At 43.6% G+C, this 17,653-nt stretch overlaps 1 protein-coding gene across 1 annotated transcript in view; it reads right to left on the bottom strand.

Annotated features, from left to right (window-relative positions):
* LOC126198494 (juvenile hormone esterase-like) overlaps positions 1-15,900 on the bottom strand; it is a 78,148-nt gene extending 62,248 nt beyond the window's left edge. Inside the window, exons 1-2 of the mRNA XM_049934869.1 lie at positions 15,798-15,900; positions 5,070-5,204 (exon numbers count right to left, since the gene is read on the bottom strand). Coding sequence (XP_049790826.1) covers positions 5,070-5,204; positions 15,798-15,881 — 219 coding nt within the window. The 5' untranslated portion in view covers positions 15,882-15,900. The remainder of the gene's footprint in view (positions 1-5,069; positions 5,205-15,797) is intronic.
* Positions 15,901-17,653: the final 1,753 nt, after the last annotated feature.

Raw genomic sequence — 17,653 nt, 5'->3', positions numbered from 1 at the left:
GAACCAAGTTTTAAATTGTAAGACATTTCCAGGGGCAGATGTGGACTCTGACCACAATCTATTAGTTATGAACTGTAGATTAAAACTGAAGAAACTGCTAAAACGTGAGAATTTAAGGAGATGGCACCTGGATAAACTGAAAGAACCAGAGATTGTACAGAGTTTCAGGGAGAGCATAAGGGAATAATTGACAGGAATGGGGGAAAGAAATACAGTAGAAGAAGAATGGGTAGCTTTGAGGGATGAAATAGTGAAGGCAGCAGAGGATCAAGTAGGTAAAAAGACGAGGGCTAGTAGAAACCCTTGGGTAACAGAAGAAATATTGAATTTAATTGATGAAAGGAGAAAATATAAAAATGCAGTAAATGAAGCAGGCAAAAAGGAATACAAACGTCTCAAAAATGAGATCGACAGGAAGTGCAAAATGGCTAAGCAGGGATGGCTAGAGGACAAATGTAAGGATGTAGAGGCTTATCTCACTAGGGGTAAGATTGATACTGCCAACAGGAAAATTAAAGAGACCTTTGGAGAAAGGAGAACCACTTGCATGAATATCAAGAGCTCAGATGGAAACCCAGTTCTAAGCAAAGAAGGGAAAGCAGAAAGGTGGAAGGAGTATATAGAGGGCTGGCTTTGAGCACTATGGGACTCAACTGCTGTGGTCATCAGTCCCCTAGAACTTAGAACTACTTAAACCTAACTAACCTAAGGACATCACAAACATCCATGCCCGAGGCAGGATTCGAACCTGCGACCGTAGCAGTCGCACGGTTCCGGACTGCGCGCCTAGAACCGCGAGACCACAGCGGCCGGCTATATAGAGGGTTTCTACAAGGGCGATGTACTTGAGGACAATATTATGGAAATGAAAGAGGATGTAGATGAAGATGAAATGGGAGATAAGATACTGCGTGAAGAGTTTGACAGAGCACTGAAAGACCTGAGTCGAAACAAGGCCCCGGGAGTAGACAACATTCCATTAGAACTACTGATGGCCTTGGGAGAACCAGTCCTGACAAAACTCTACCATCTGGTGAGCAAGATATATGAGAAAGGCGAAATACCCTCAGACTTCAAGAAGAATATAATAATCCCAATCCCAAAGAAAGCAGGTGTCGACAGATGTGAAAATTACAGAACTATCCGTTTAATAAGTCACAGCTGCAAAATACTAACGCGAATTCTTTACAGACGAATGGAAAAACTGATAAGCCGACCTCGGGGAAGATCAGTTCGGATTCCGTAGAAATGTTGGAACACGTGAGGCAATACTGACCCTACGACTTATCTTAGAAGAAAGATTAAGGAAAGGCAAACCTACGTTTCTAGCATTTGTAGACTTAGAAAAAGCTTTTGACACTGTTGATTGGAATACTCTCTTTCAAATTCTGAAGGTGGCAGGGGTAAAATACAGAGATCGACAGGCTATTTACAATTTGTACAGAAATCAGATGGCAGTTACAAGAGTCGAGGGGTATGAAAGGGAAGCATTGGTTGGAAGGGAGTGAGACAGGGTTGTAGCTTATCCCCGATGTTATTCAATCTGTATATTGGGCAAGCAATAAAGGAAACAAAAGAAAAGTTCGGAGTAGGTATTAAAATCTATGGAGAAGAAATAAAAACTTTGAGGTTCGCAGATGACATTGTAACTCTGTCAGAGACAGCAAAGGACTTGGAAGAGCAGTTGAATGGAATGGACAGTGTCTTGAAAGGAGGGTATAAGATGAACAAAAAAAAAAAAAAAAAAAAAAAAGAACGAGGATAATGGAATGTAGTCGAATTAAGTCGGGTGATGCTGAGGAAATTAGATTAGGAAATGAGATACTTAAAGTAGTAAAGGAGTTTTGCTATTTGGGGAGCAAAATAACTGATGATGGTCGAAGTAGAGAGAATATAAAATGTAGACTGGCAATGGCAAGGAAAGCGTTTCTTAACAAGAGAAATTTGTTAACATCGAGTATTGATTTAAGTGTCAGGAAGTCGTTTCTCAAAGTATTTTATGGAGTGTAGCCATGTATGGAAGTGAAACGTGGACGATAAATAGCTTAGACAAGAAGAGAATAGAAGCTTTCGAAATGTGGTGCTACAGAAGAATGCTGAAGATTAGATGGGTTGATCACATAACTAATGAGGAGGTATTGAATAGAATTGGGGAGAGGAGGAGCTTGTGGCACAACTTGACTAGAAGAAGGGATCGGTTGGTAGGACATGTTCTGAGACATCGAGGGATCACCAATTTAGTATTGGAGGACAGCGTCGAGGGTAAAAATCGTAGAGGGAGACCAAGAGATGAATACACTAAGCAGATTCAGAAGGATGTAGGTTGCAGTAGGTACTGGGAGATGAAGAAGCTCGCACAGGATAGAATAGCATGGAGAGCTGCATCAAACCAGTCTCAGGACTGAAGACCACAACAACAACAACTAAATCCTTCGCGTATTACCCGGCCTTACCCAGTATATCTCCTCCTCTTGTTATTCTTGAATAGTGTATTCGCTATGAATAGTTGAAATTTATTACAGAACGTAATTAGTCTTTCTCCTCTATCGTTCCTTGTTCCAAGCCCATATTCTCTTGTATCCGTTCCATCTACTCCTTCCCCTACAACTGCATTCCAGTCCCCCATGACTATTAGATTTTCATCTCCCTTTACGTAATGTATTATCCTTTCAGAGTCTTCGTATACTTTCTCTATCTCTTCATCTTTAGCTTTAGGCGTAGGCATTTATGCCCTGAAATATTGTTGTCGGTGTTGGTTTGCTATCGGTTCTGATAGGAACAACCCTATCGCTGAGCAGTTCACAGTAATACACTCTGTCCCTCCTTCCTATTCACAACGAATCCTAATCCCGTTATACCATTTTCTGCCGCCGTTGATATTTTCCTGTACTCATCAGACCGGAAATCCCTGTCTTCTTTCCATTTCACTTCACTGACCCCTACTCTATTTAGATTGAGCCTCTGCATTTCCGTTTTCTAGCTTCCCTACCATGTTCAAGACTCTGGCATTCCACGCCCGACTCGTAGGACGTTATCCTTTCGTTGTTTATTCAATATTTTTCTCATGATCACCTTTCGCTTCGCAGTCCCCTCCTGGAAATCCTAATGGGGGACTATTCCGGAGTCTTTTGCCAGTGGAGGTATCATCTTGACACTTTTTTAATTACAGGCACATGTTCTGTGGTTACACGTTATGTGTCTTTATTGCATTGTTTCCATGGCCTCTTGCACCCTCACGCCGTTGATCACGGCTGGTTCTTCCACCTTTGGGGACAGTTTCCCACCCCTAGGACAAGAGAGTGCCCTGAACCTAAGTCCGCTCTTCCGCCCTCTTTGGCAAGGTGACTTATTATGCCGGAATTCTTCGCCGGACAATGGTGATTATTAATCAAAATTTAAGCGGTGGCTGGTTTTGTATCCGATTATTAATCAAGACGCTATCCCCGTTTTTCTTCTTCTTTTTTTCGGTATTGTTTGTTGAGTTTGGTCTGGGCGGACGTCATGTGACATCCGTTCAAGTTGATCGTTGATTCCTTTACTCAGTTTTTATTACAGAGGGCTGCACGCTGAGCTACCGCACCGATATAGTTACTCAGAACCCCTAAAACATAGGTGAAGTATTTATACTCTTTATATTATACATTCTATACATTTCTGAAATGCTCTCTCAATATACAGGATGAACTACACTGGTGACAAGTTACATCCCTGAGGTACTCCTGTCTGTACATAAGCCACTCGTACTTCACCAATTCTGTGTATACAGTTAGAACCTCAGTTTACTGAAATGGCTGGTAGTAAGGAGGAAGGTACTTACTTTGCACTAATGGTATTAGATTATAAGCCACTTCACCAATTCTGTGTATACAGTTATAACCTCAGTTTACTGAAATGGCTGAGAAAGGTACTGATTTTGCACTAATGTTGTTAGATTATAAGGTTATTTAAAATAATACTAACACATAGCTCTGTTCTTCCCGGTAGTCCTTTGTTGTTGTTTGTCGACCCTACATAAGGGTCACCATAAAACGGTACGAGCCTTCATGTAGTTCACGTGAACTGTAGCAGTTTACAGAAAGGATTATTTGTATAATCAAATAAAATGATCAACGAGCTTACTCTGTGTCTAAAATCCATGAGAACTGGTCTGCTCCGAAAATGAGAAAACAAGTAAGATTACATGGGGCGTTCAATAAGCGATGAAACATTTTTTTTTTCTCGACCAATTTCGGTGGAAAAATTCAGAATTTGTTGTGGAATATCGTGGAATATTCCCGCTTCAGTACTTGTAGTTTCATGAAGTTCCGACAGGTGGCAGTGCTATAGCTAGCTTACGAAATGGCATCTGTAGCGGAAATGCGTTGCAAACACAGCGCTGTCACTGAGTTCCTTTCGGCGGAAAATCACAGCGCTGCAGATATTCATAGGCGCTCGCTGCGTGTCTCCGATGACCTGGGAGTGAACAGTAGGCGAGGAGTCTCTCATCACTGCAAGAACGTCGCACAAACCAGTCCGATTCCACGCGTGCCGGCCTGTGCACACAGTTGTGACTCTTGCAGCGAAGAAACTACTTTCAGCGTGTCAGTCGCCACAAAAATGCAAACGATCTTCTCCTTTCCATGACAATGCAAGGCCTCACACAATTCTGCGCACCCGAAAGGAGGTCACGGAACTTCATTGAACTGATGTTCTTCTTCTACCCTGCAGTCCGGATCTCGCACCTTCCGACTTCCATCTGTTTGGACCAATGAAGGACGTACTCCACAGAGAGGAGTACTTGGATTATCGGGAAGTTATTGATGCTGGCAGGTCTTTGACTTCTACCAGTGGGGCGGTACCATGGAAGGCCTTCAGGTTCTCTCCCCCTGTAAGGTGGGGTAAGGCAGACGCAATGAACGTAAATTATGATGAAGAATAGGGATTTGTATCCACACTAGTGGGGAATAATATGTTGGTTGGGATTCTGAATAAAACCAATCTGCTTTCAGAAGAAAATGCGTTGCTGACTGAACGCCCGTCGTTTATACAGAGTTGCCACAGTATTTAGAACTTCCACATCTAGTACTCACACGGAATCGCAGATCTCCCACAGGCGGCGTGGCGAACGGTATGCCCAGGAACTGGTTGTAGAGAGCGCCGTTTAGTGACGTGGCTACCACGCCCCTCAGGTCGCCGTTCTCTACAGTCACGATTACGTCGTCTCCCTGTAACAAGTTCTCTCATCAACATTACGATGACTGGTGACGCGTCGAACGCGCGTGCAAAACCTATCAAACAAACTTTAGGAATAAATGCAATGAAACATCACTCCCCTGAGGCCAGACTGACAACCATCAAGCCATCAGAAGTCTTTTCTTCACTCGCCTTTACCCAGTATCTCCACGGGATCGGCGTGTTAGTCTATATTTGGCAATGTTAGTGATAGAGTGTTCCTGTTGTCACCCTTTACCCCCTCGGGCCGGAATTTGTATACCCCAACTGTCTGTGCCTAATGTTAGCAACGTTAAAGCATGACAACGTTTACCTTAGTGTTTGCGAACAGTGTAACTGAAGCAGTCATGAGTAGCAGCGCGGTATTCACCTAGCCGGATGCAGGAAACCGCCTAAAAACTACATCCAGGGTGGCCAGAAAATCAAACCTCGTCGTGAAGGGTGTAGACCGGGGCAGAAATTTTTATTGGCTTAAAATGTTCGTTAAGATTAATTCATACCAAGTGCGCCGTAAATGTTAAAATACACTCCTGGAAATGGAAAAAAGAACACATTGACACCGGTGTGTCAGACCCACCATACTTGCTCCGGACACTGCGAGAGGGCTGTACAAGCAATGATCACACGCACGGCACAGCGGACACACCAGGAACCGCGGTGTTGGCCGTCGAATGGCGCTAGCTGCGCAGCATTTGTGCACCGCCGCCGTCAGTGTCAGCCAGTTTGCCGTGGCATACGGAGCTCCATCGCAGTCTTTAACACTGGTAGCATGCCGCGACAGCGTGGACGTGAACCGTATGTGCAGTTGACGGACTTTGAGCGAGGGCGTATAGTGGGCATGCGGGAGGCCGGGTGGACGTACCGCCGAATTGCTCAACACGTGGGGCGTGAGGTCTCCACAGTACATCGATGTTGTCGCCAGTGGTCGGCGGAAGGTGCACGTGCCCGTCGACCTGGGACCGGACCGCAGCGACGCACGGATGCACGCCAAGACCGTAGGATCCTACGCAGTGCCGTAGGGGACCGCACCGCCACTTTCCAGCAAATTAGGCACACTGTTGCTCCTGGGGTATCGGCGAGGACCATTCGCAACCGTCTCCATGAAGCTGGGCTACGGTCCCGCACACCGTTAGGCCGTCTTCCGCTCACGCCCCAACATCGTTTAGCCCGCCTCCAGTGGTGTCGCGACAGGTGTGAATGGAGGGACGAATGGAGACGTGTCGTCTACAGCGATGAGAGTCGCTTCTGCCTTGGTGCCAATGATGGTCGTATGCGTGTTTGGCGCCGTGCAAGTGAGCGCCACAATCAGGACTGCATACGACCGAGGCACACAGGGCCAACACCCGGCATCATGGTATGGGGAGCGATCTCCTACACTGGCCGTACACCACTGGTGATCGTCGAGGGGACACTGAATAGTGCACGGTACATCCAAACCGTCATCGAACCCATCGTTCTACCATTCCTAGACCGGCAAGGGAACTTGCTGTTCCAACAGGACAATGCACGTCCGCATGTATCCCGTGCCACCCAACGTGCTCTAGAAGGTGTAAGTCAACTACCCTGGCCAGCAAGATCTCCGGATCTGTCCCCCATTGAGCATGTTTGGGACTGGATGGAGCGTCGTCTCACGCGGTCTGCACGTCCAGCACGAACGCTGGTCCAACTGAGGCGCCAGGTGGAAATGGCATGGCAAGCCGTTCCACAGGACTACATCCAGCATCTCTACGATCGTCTCCATGGGAGAATAGCAGCCTGCATTGCTGCGAAAGGTGGATATACACTGTACTAGTGCCGACATTGTGCATGCTCTGTTGCCTGTGTCTATGTGCCTGTGGTTCTGTCAGTGTGATCATGTGATGTATCTGACCCCAGGAATGTGTCAATAAAGTTTCCCCTTCCTGGGACAATGAATTCACGGTGTTCTTATTTCAATTTCCAGGAGTGTATGTTAAAACTGCGGTTTACTGCATGGGTGTCTGGTGCATACTAGAGCTCGAACGTAACCGATGTAGTACTATAACAGTTAACGACGGAATAGGGGTCCTGTTAGTTTCCGCTAGTATCTCAGACGACATTAGTATCAAGTAAAATAGTATTTTCAACGAGATTTCTCTTCGTAACACGATTCGTTTATGGTGAACAGTCTGAAAACACGTGTCTGTCTCACGTCTGTCATTTCGCTTGTTCTTTTGTACGTAGAACGTGAGAGCTAGAAAATGACAAACAAACGTATAGAACTGGTTCGAAGAGGAATCCCAGTCGTGCAAAAAACACTTCGATCGGCTAGCGGATGCCATATAATCGACATAATTTCGTCAAATGAGTCTTTCGACATCGGCGAGAAAAGGGACAACTGAACGGTGCTGCCACTGCGGATTAAACATTTGTTCAGTTCCAATATTGAAAAATACAGGTTGAAACTTTAAACGTTTGTTTTTTCGAAACAACGATTTCAAATTGGTGAGAGTTGTACCTCATTAAATATACATTCAATTGCATTATAACTTCTTGTAACTTGTGAGTCGGCGTTTTCTATACTGCAGTACGTAGGATTTTTGCAATATATTTTAATTTTGATTTTTGTGCACATTCTTATAAAGACTTTTGTGTAGAAAACATTGACTTTCATCAAATTATGCAATAAATTGGAGAGAATGGTATAAGTTGCAATATTAATTTTCCTTATTACTTGACGACTAATTTCGAGCATAAGCTCATCCACTAAGCTTGAAACATCCCCTTAGAAAAATTATGAATGAATGTGCTAGAAAAAAGACATGTCAGTAAAACTGAACGTACTCAGACATTTCTCTCTTTAGTTATTCTGATCAACACTAAACTGACACACATTAATTTTAGCGCAACGCAATCTTACTTACAACAATCCCTACAAAAGAATGGCCCTGACCGACAATAACCTATACCTTCCATGAATCACTTACCTCACAAAAATCTTCGTTATTCGAACTACTGCAATACAGCGATCACCAATACTGCCAGCTAAATAAAAGATTCTAACTACTTAAGGCACTAACTACTGATAGGCATAGTTAGAAAATGAAAGATTTTGATAGATAACAAACAATGTATTTACCTTAATAATATTCAAAAGTCATCATATACATATCAGTTCATGATATACAGTATTACAAATTTACTCTTTCTGATGGACACACGTCCAGATCGTCCGCTCTCAAAATTCTGCCATCTCTCTCCCCACATCCACCACTGCTGGCGGCTCACCTCCAACTGCCCAACGCTACGCGCTGTTCACATCCATCTGCCCAACGCTACAAAAGCGAATATTCCAACAATGCCAACTAGCCACAGACGGCACACAGCACAGCCAGTGATTTTCATACAGAGCGCTACGTGACATTACCAACATAAAAACCTAAACAGCCTACTTACAAGCTATGCAGTAACATCCATTACGACAGTCACATGCCTATTAATTGCACTTAAACACATTTTGTAAATTAGTGCATGGCTTAGTTAGGTGAATGAACGTCAGTCGTGCATTAATTGACAAAACGTGATTAACTGGAATAAGTAGATAAGTGGCTGTTATAGTAGATGCTACTACATAGCTTAGTGGATTATTTGACAATGAGCTTCGGCTTGAAAATAGTCATAAAGTAATAAATAAAATTAATATTTAAACTTGGACGGTTCCCCTAAACCACAGTTGCTGAAGTCATGCCTTCCAGAATCTTGGAAATTAGTAACTGACTTTTGTTTCAGAGTGCCACTTTGCTAAAAACCATTTTTAAAAACAAACAAAACACTTACGTATGTCGTTATACAGTATCGACAGTTTCAATGCAGTCTTTAAAATTCTGTGCTAGGTTGAAAATTGTGGCGTTCAGAGCTCCCACCAACCGCCTTCGCACTCTGTGAAGACTCTTCGTTCATGTCGTGTACTGTTCTTTGCGTGCAAACCTTTTATTTAATAAAATACTTAATTCAATATTAAGGGTGTACAACAAAGGTCTAAAGTCAGCTTTGTGATGTGTCACGGAAGTGGCGTAAAGAGAAGAGCTGACGTGGCATCCCAGTTGTGCTAATATGATTTAAGAAGTTTATTTAGTTGGTGCAAACCACTTCAGGAGACTTAGAGGACCGTTAATTAAAGCCTTCTTGTCATCCGTGCTAAGTAGGGAGCCAGTCCACATTTTCTACCAACAGCGCCACTGAATACGCACCAGCGGTCTGTGGCAAGCATGCTCATAGACCTTCAGTGACGCATTTCAAATGGTTCAAATGGCTCTAAGCACTATGGGACTTAACATCTCAGGTCATCAGTCCCCTAGACTTAGAACTACTTAAACCTAACGAACCTAAGGACATCACACACATCCCTGCCCGAGGCAGGATTCGAACCTGCGGCCGTAGCAGCAGCGCGGTTCCAGACTGAAGCGCCTAGAATCGCTCGGTCACAGCGGCTGGCAGTGACGATCTAAATGAAACTGTTAGAACTATGACAGTCTGTTCGGACATACCATACATCAGCAAGCAGTCTACCTTCCTACTGGTATCGCTCTTCCAGAATTAACAGAGGAGAATATGACAGGAAGAAGTAGACATCTCACCAAAGGCATTACGATGCCCAAACATTCCACCACCGCTCCACATCTCACATCGAGGAAGAGCTTCATCAAGAGAATAACACCCCTGGAGGCCACACATATACAACTTTGGAAGTAATCTACCCCAGAACATCCAAAATTTGATACAAAAGGAAAAAAAAGTGCTGCTAAGTGAAGACCATTTACAATACGGAAATTAGGGAACACTCAGTAGGCTGACAACTATAGGACACTACAGTGAAATGGGAATATAATAACGAAGGCGATTCTGGAAAAGTCTAGACTCCAGAAAATTTTCCCTCCTGCTGAAATCTAGACACAGCTGAGCTACAGCTTAGACTTATTCCATGAATGTTGTGGAACATCGCAAAATAAAGAGTTATTGCTCTACGGACTCAAAAAGTGAAGAACGTATCTGAGCTGCTGCTTTGTCTTTTATAAATTTGATATCTAATAGGACTGGGTAAGAGCTCAATAAAAATCAACAACAGTGCAGCCGAACGCTTCCGGCGTAAGAAGTCATCCTCCTTTTGCCGACGGTCTTGCCAAGAGGGAGGAGGATCGGACAGAGGTTCAGAGCACTCTTTTACCCTTGGGCTGGAAAATTGTCTCTAAAAGGCGGATGAATCAGCAATCATCGACGGGATGAAGATGCAGAAGGCCGTGGGACCAATGCATTGAATACAAATAAGGTGTATCCATACATTGGCCTGTAATTGAAAAAATTTCGGATCGGCCCTCCATTCGGATCTCTGAACAAGGACTATCAAAATGGAGGTGACCATGACAAAAAGATGAAATAACAAAGGAAAGGCTAATATATATATATATATATATATATATATATATATATATATATATATATATATATATATATATATATATCGACGAGCGTGGGGTAATAGAGCATGGGGTAATATCAATAGCAACTGAAAATGTTAAAACGGGAGAACGATTCGCTATGAAGGGAAAGGTAGAGCACTGAGTGAGTTACTTTGAACAGTTCAGTAACAGGATTGTTCTCGTCAGAATCGACAGCAAACTGACGCTGATAAGAATAGTCCATGTATACATGCCGACGTCGCAAGCAGAAGAGAGAGAGAATTTATTTCAGGCTATTGAAAAGGTAATTCAGTACGTAAAGGGCAATAATCATGGGGGATTGGAAAGCAGTTGTAAGAGAAGTAGCAAAGAAAGCTTTACGGGAGAATTTGTCGATGGGAGTAGGAAAAAGAGAGGAGAGAGAATAATTGGTTCAGCAATAAATTTAAGCTAACAAGAGCGAATACATTCTTCGAGAATCACAAGATGAGGGGTTATACTTGGAAAAGGCCTGGAGACAGGGAAGATTCCATCTTAATTACACCATGGTCAGTTTTTCCGAAATCCGATACTGGATTGTAAGGCCTATGCAGTAGCAGATATAGACTCATAAGTTGGTAGTGATGAAGAATAGACTGCTGTACATGAGAGTTTTACGGAACTATCAATGTGAAAGGACATGGGATATCGAAATAATGAGGAATTATACGATGGTTTTCAAATACGTTAGAAATCAGGATACTGCAATAAGGAATACCACGGCACCACGGCAGGCACTACTGTTGAAGAGGAGTGAGCGTTTGTAAAAAGAGCAATCACATATGTTGTAGAGGAAAACATAGGTATTAGGAAGGTAACAACGAAGAAACCACGGGGATCAAAAGAAATACTTTGATTGGTCGACAAAGGAGAAAGTACAAATATATTTAGGGAAAGAGAGAAATACAGCAATATAAATCACTTGAGAATGATATAAATAGAAAGTGCAGGGAAGCCAGGGCAAAATGGCTGAAGGTGAAATGTAAAGAAATCGAAAAACAAATTGTTGACGACTGATTTTGCACAAAGAAAATTTCAATTCAACTTTCTGTGAGATTAATAGGAAGAGCGATAACATTCAGAGTGCAATCGTAACTGTCGAGCAGGGAGTGGAGAGTTGGAAACTGTATTGAAGGCGTCTATGAGGACGACGAATTCTCTGCTGACGTGATAGAAGAAGAAATTGAGGTAGATAGAACTGAGAGAGGAGATCGAGTATTGGAGTCAGAATTTAGAAGACTGCTCGGTGACTTGAGATTAAATAAGGCAGAAAGAATATACGAGGTGTGTCAATAAAGTAAAGAGACTGACGTGAAAAAAATGTTGCTTACTGTTTTAGTCACGTTTAGTGTTGTCTCCTTCAAAGTAGTTCCCTTCTGATTGCACACACTTTTTCCAGCGCTTCTGCCATCGATGGTAACAATTCTGGAACTCATCTTCTGTAATATCCTCCAAGGCCCTCGTCACAGCTTTTTGGATATCTTGTGTTGTTTGAAAATGGTGTCCCTTGACCGCCGTTTTGACTCTTGGAAATAGAAAAAAGTAACACAGAGCGATATCTGGTGAATAAGGTGGCTGTGGTACTTTTGAAATTTGTCTTGAGGTAAAAATTGCTGTACTGACAGAGCAGTATGAGAAGGCGCATTATCGTGGTGCAGAATCAAATTATCAGCAATGTTGGCGTGGACACGAAGAACTCTTTTACAAAGTCTTTCTAAAATTTCTTTGTAGTACACTACCGGCCATTAAAATTGCTACACCAAGAAGAAATGCAGATGATAAACGGGTATTCATTGGACAAATATATTATACTAGAACTGACATGTGATTACATTTTCACGCAATTTGGATGCATATATCCTGAGAAATCAGTACCCAGAACAACCACCTCTGCCCGTAATAACGGCCATGATACGCTTGGGCATCGAGTCAAACAGAGCTTGGATGGCGTGTACAGGTACAGCTGCCCATGCAGCTTCAACATGATACCACAGTTCATCAAGAGAAGTGACTGGCATATTGTGACGAGACAGTTGCTCGGCCACCATTGACCAGACGTTTTCAATTGCTGAGAGATCTGGAGAATATGCTGGCCAGGGCAGCAGTCGAACATTTTCTGTATCGAGAAAGGCCCGTACAGGACCTGCAACATGCGGTCGTGCATTATCCTGCTGAACACATCTGAAATGTAACGTCCACTGTTTAACGTCCACTGTTCAAAGTGCCGTCCATGCGAACAAGAGGTGACCGAGACGTGTAACCAATGGCACCCCATAACATCACGCCGGGTGATACGCCAGTATGGCGATGACGAATACACGCTTCCAATGTGCGTTCAACGCGATGGCGCCAAACACGGGTGCCACCATTATGATGCTGTAAACAGAACCTGGATTCATCCGAAAAAAAATGACATTTTGCCATTCGTGCACCCAGGTTCGTCGTTGAGTACACCATCGCAGGTGCTCCTGTCTGTGATATAGCGTCAAGGGTAACCACAGTCATGGTCTCCGAGCTGATAGTCCATGCCGCTGCAAACGTCGTCGAACTGTTCGTGCTGATGGTTGTTGTCTTGCAAACGTCCCCATCTGTTGACTCATGGATCGAGACATGGCTGCACGATCCGTTACAGCCATGCGGATAAGATGCCTGTCATCTCGACTGTTAGTGATACGAGGACGATGGGATGCAGCACGGCGTTCCGTATTACCCTTCTGAACCCACCGATTCCATATTCTGCTAACAGTCATTGGATCTCGACCAACGCGAGCAGCAATGTCGCGATACGATAAACCGCAATCGCGATGGGCTACAATCCGACCTTTATCAAAGGCGGAAACGTGATGGTACACATTTCTCCTCCTTACACGAGGCATCGCAACAACGTTTCACCAGGTAATGTCGGTCAACTGCTGTTTGTGTATGAGAAATCGGTTGGAAACTTTCCTTATGTCAGCACGTTGTAGGTGTCGCCACCGGCGCCAACCTTGTGTGAATGCTCTGAAAAGCTAATCATCTGCATATCACAGCACCTTCTTCCTGTCGATTAAATTTCGCGTCTGTAGCACGTCATCTTCGTGGTGTAGCAATTTTAATGGCCAGTAGTGTAATATTGGTAAACTGTTTGTCCAGGAGGCACCCACTCAATCTTTATGAACAAGTTGGCCAAGTTGACATCTCTCTGTGAGGTTGATGGTCGTCCACTGCGGTCTTCATCTTCAACATTCATTCTGCCTTCACTAAATATTTTATGCCAGCAAAAAACTTGACATAACCTCCTCTCCAAAAGCCTTCTGAAGATTACCGTAAGTTGCTGTCGCGTTTTCACCCAGTTTAACGCAAAAAGAAATGGCACACCGTTGCGCAATATTATGCGGTCCCATTTCCGTGACGAGAAACACAAACACTCGTTAACTTATTACAGCACAGCTCAAGACTGAGCAGTGGCATCGGTGTGCCGCTTGGACTAGAAGCAGCTTATAGACCAAGGTCAAAGATATTGTGCCTACACAAGCCTGCAGGGTTGCCATATCTTGCAAAGCAAATCAGTCTCATTAGTTTATTGTCGCACCTCGTATAGGATCCAATCGAAATCTCTGAGTTTATTGAGGAAATCGCTACCAGACAACTATTTAAGTTGGTCTGAAGAATCTATGATACTGCCAACATACCGCTTTAGGCAAGATAAAGGCATCAGAGTAGCAGTCCTGACGTTGCTCTTGGTAGTGGAAGCAAGACTAAAGAAAAACCAGGACGCATTCATAGTATTTGTCGACCTGGAAAAAACATTCGGCAATGTAAAATTGTGCAAGATGTTTGAAATGCTGAGAAAAATAGGAGTAGGCATTGGGAAAGACGGATAATTTACAGTACGAGTATGTACAACAGCCAAGAGGTAACATTTAGACTGGGAAAGCAAGACTGAAGTGCTCGGATTAAGAAGCGTGTAAGATGCGGACGCAATCTTTCGGCCCTACTGTTCAATCGATACAGCGAAGAAGCAATGAAAGAAATAATAGGAAGTTTCGAGAGTGGGATAAAAACTCAGCATGAAAGGATATCAGTGATAAAATTCAGTGATGACATTCCTGTCCTCAGTAAAGGTGAAAAAGAATTATAGGACCTGTTGAATGGGACAAAAGCCAGTGAGAACAGACAATAGTGTGAGAGTAAACCGAAGAAAGGCGAAAATAATGAGATGTAACAAAGTGAGAGTAGCGAGAAACTTAACGTGAAAATTGGTGATCACAATGTAGGTGAAGTTAAGGAATTCTGCTACCTTGGAAGCAAAATAGCTTATCACGGAAAAGCAGGGAGGTCATAAAAATCAGACTACCACTGGCAGATAGGGCATTCCTTACCGAGATAAGTCTGCTAGTTTCAAACACAGACCTTAATCTGAGCAAGAAATATTTGAGAACGTACATCTGAAGAACATCGTTGTATGCTAGTGAATCAGGGACTGTGAAAAAACCGAGAAAATAGAGAAGCGAAGCATTCTAGATGTGGTGCTACTGTGAGATCAAGAGGTTGTGGCACAGGAGAGGAAATCATTCTGGGCTGCATCAAAACAGTCAGAAGACTGATGATTTAAAAAAAACTTGTAACAGGACATTATATATTAATCCTGCACTCATGATAACACATTGACGTATTGTTAAATGCAATCTCGTAAGCAAAACTGTATTGCTCTGCCATCTATTGGCGACAGGCAGTATTACTTCGCCAGCTAATTTTAAGTGTAGGTATGTGTGTTGATTGTGATTTTTGTTACGAAATGTATGAGGAAATCAGGAACTACGAATGTGCACGTAGAAAGAAAAAAAGTGTAATTTAGCAAGTGAAACGATTTCTTTCAGGGCGTGTTCGTAACTTAATTGTTGGAAACTTATGGGAAAAGACTACGGCGTAGGTGTTCGTTTCGGAGATTGCTTCCCAGTACACCACACTGAAACTTCATGTTAAAGCGTTATGTACGTTTCAAAGGTAATAAATGTCTGCTCTGTGTCAGCGCTAGAGCAACTTAAATAAAAATCTGAATTCATCTGTCAACCTGCTAGCAGATTAAGCGCGAAAACGAGAACTGCTGACTTCAAGGGTTAGCTTTACTTGATTCGTTGTCGATTAACGTACCTCCTGAACCATGGAACGGCGCGGGACAGCCGTTACCCTCGCGGAGAAAGCGGCAGCAATCAGCAGCAGAGTGATGGACAACATGTTTACGTCTGGGAGAACACATTCGTGCTGTCGATATATACCTACATGTCTCAGAAGAATTATCTTTCATCTGTTTTAGGATAAGATAAACCGGGAAGTACCTTAGTTTCAAGTATCTCATATCTAGTTCGAGGAAAAATATCATCTCTTTCCTTTTAGAGTCAATATTTATTTATTTAATCCGATCTGATTAGGGCCATCAGGACGTTTCTTACATCGAACCAGGGTTTCAAACATACTGTATGCCTTCATTTTAATTAAGTCCATCCCACATGAAAAATCGTTAGGAGTGGATTTATAGGTTACATTAGGCTGGTAGTGTGTGCTTATTTGCTATTTCAATGCTACTTTTTTCGGTCAGGCCCCGTTCACCCTCTGTGGTACTGGTTGATTCGGAGAACTAGTTTATACCTCACTCTTGCGGAATCTCGCATACCACTTGATAAATTTGCTGGATTTTTTACATGACTGGTACAACTTTATAGTACGCAGCCAAAGTGTAGCCTGAATGAGATTTTCACTCTGCAGCGGAGTGTGCGCTGATATGAAACTTCCTGGCAGATTAAAACTGTGTGCCCGACCGAGACTCGAACTCGGGACCTTTGCCTTTCGCGGGCAAGTGCTCTAACAACTGAGCTACCGAAGCACGACTCACGCCCGGTACTCACAGCTTTACTTCTGCCAGCATCTCGTCTCCTACCTTCCAAACTTTACACAAGCTCTCCTGCGAAACTTGCAGAACTAGCACTCCTGAAAGAAAGGATATAGCGGAGACATGGCTTAGCCACAGCCTGGCGGATGTTTCCAGAATGAGATTTTCACTCTGCAGCGGAGTGTGCGCTGATATGAAACTTCCTGGCAGATTAAAACTGTGTGCCCGACCGAGACTCGAACTCGGGACCTTTGCCTTTCGCGGGCAAGTGCTCTAACAACTGAGCTACCGAAGCACGACTCACGCCCGGTACTCACAGCTTTACTTCTGCCAGCATCTCGTCTCCTACCTTCCAAACTTTACACAAGCTCTCCTGCGAAACTTGCAGAACTAGCACTCCTGAAAGAAAGGATATAGCGGAGACATGGCTTAGCCACAGCCTGGGGGATGTTTCCAGAATGAGATTTTCACTCTGCAACGGAGTGTGCGCTGATATGAAACTTCCTGGCAGATTAAAACTGTGTGCCCGACCGAGACTCGAACTCGGGACCTTTGCCTTTCGCGGGCAAGTGCTCTACCAACTGAGATCAGTTGGTAGAGCACTTGCCCGCGAAAGGCAAAGGTCCCGAGTTCGAGTCTCGGTCGGGCACACAGTTATAATCTGCCAGGAAGTTTCAAAGTGTAGCCTGATTTTCACATCTGTATGGCCCCTATTGACGTTAATTAATTTCCTGAAGATTCGCTCTTAATTTTCCCTGTTTTTCGTAGCGCCTGAAGATGGGGTTGTGTTTACCATTTTACCCACATACAGGATTTGCCAAGTACCACTGTAGCAGATTTAGTCATCTTTGGCAACGGTTGTGGAGGTCCCGTAGACAGTAGATTATACAATACCTTTCTGCATCATAGTTACCTAACAAATAGTAATTTTAATACGACAACTAGTATTAAAAATGCCGGCCACTGTGGCCGAGCGGTTCTAGGCGCTTCAGTCTGGAACCGCGAAACTGCTACGGTCGCAGATTCGAATCCTGCCTCGGACATGGATGTGTGTGATGTCCATAGGTTTGTTAGGTTTAAGTACACTACTGGCCATTAAAATTGCTACACCACGAAGATG

Source organism: Schistocerca nitens, chromosome 8, assembly GCF_023898315.1.
Source record: "Schistocerca nitens isolate TAMUIC-IGC-003100 chromosome 8, iqSchNite1.1, whole genome shotgun sequence".
NCBI lineage: Eukaryota > Metazoa > Arthropoda > Insecta > Orthoptera > Acrididae > Schistocerca > Schistocerca nitens.
This window is presented reverse-complemented; position numbering and strand designations above follow the sequence as displayed.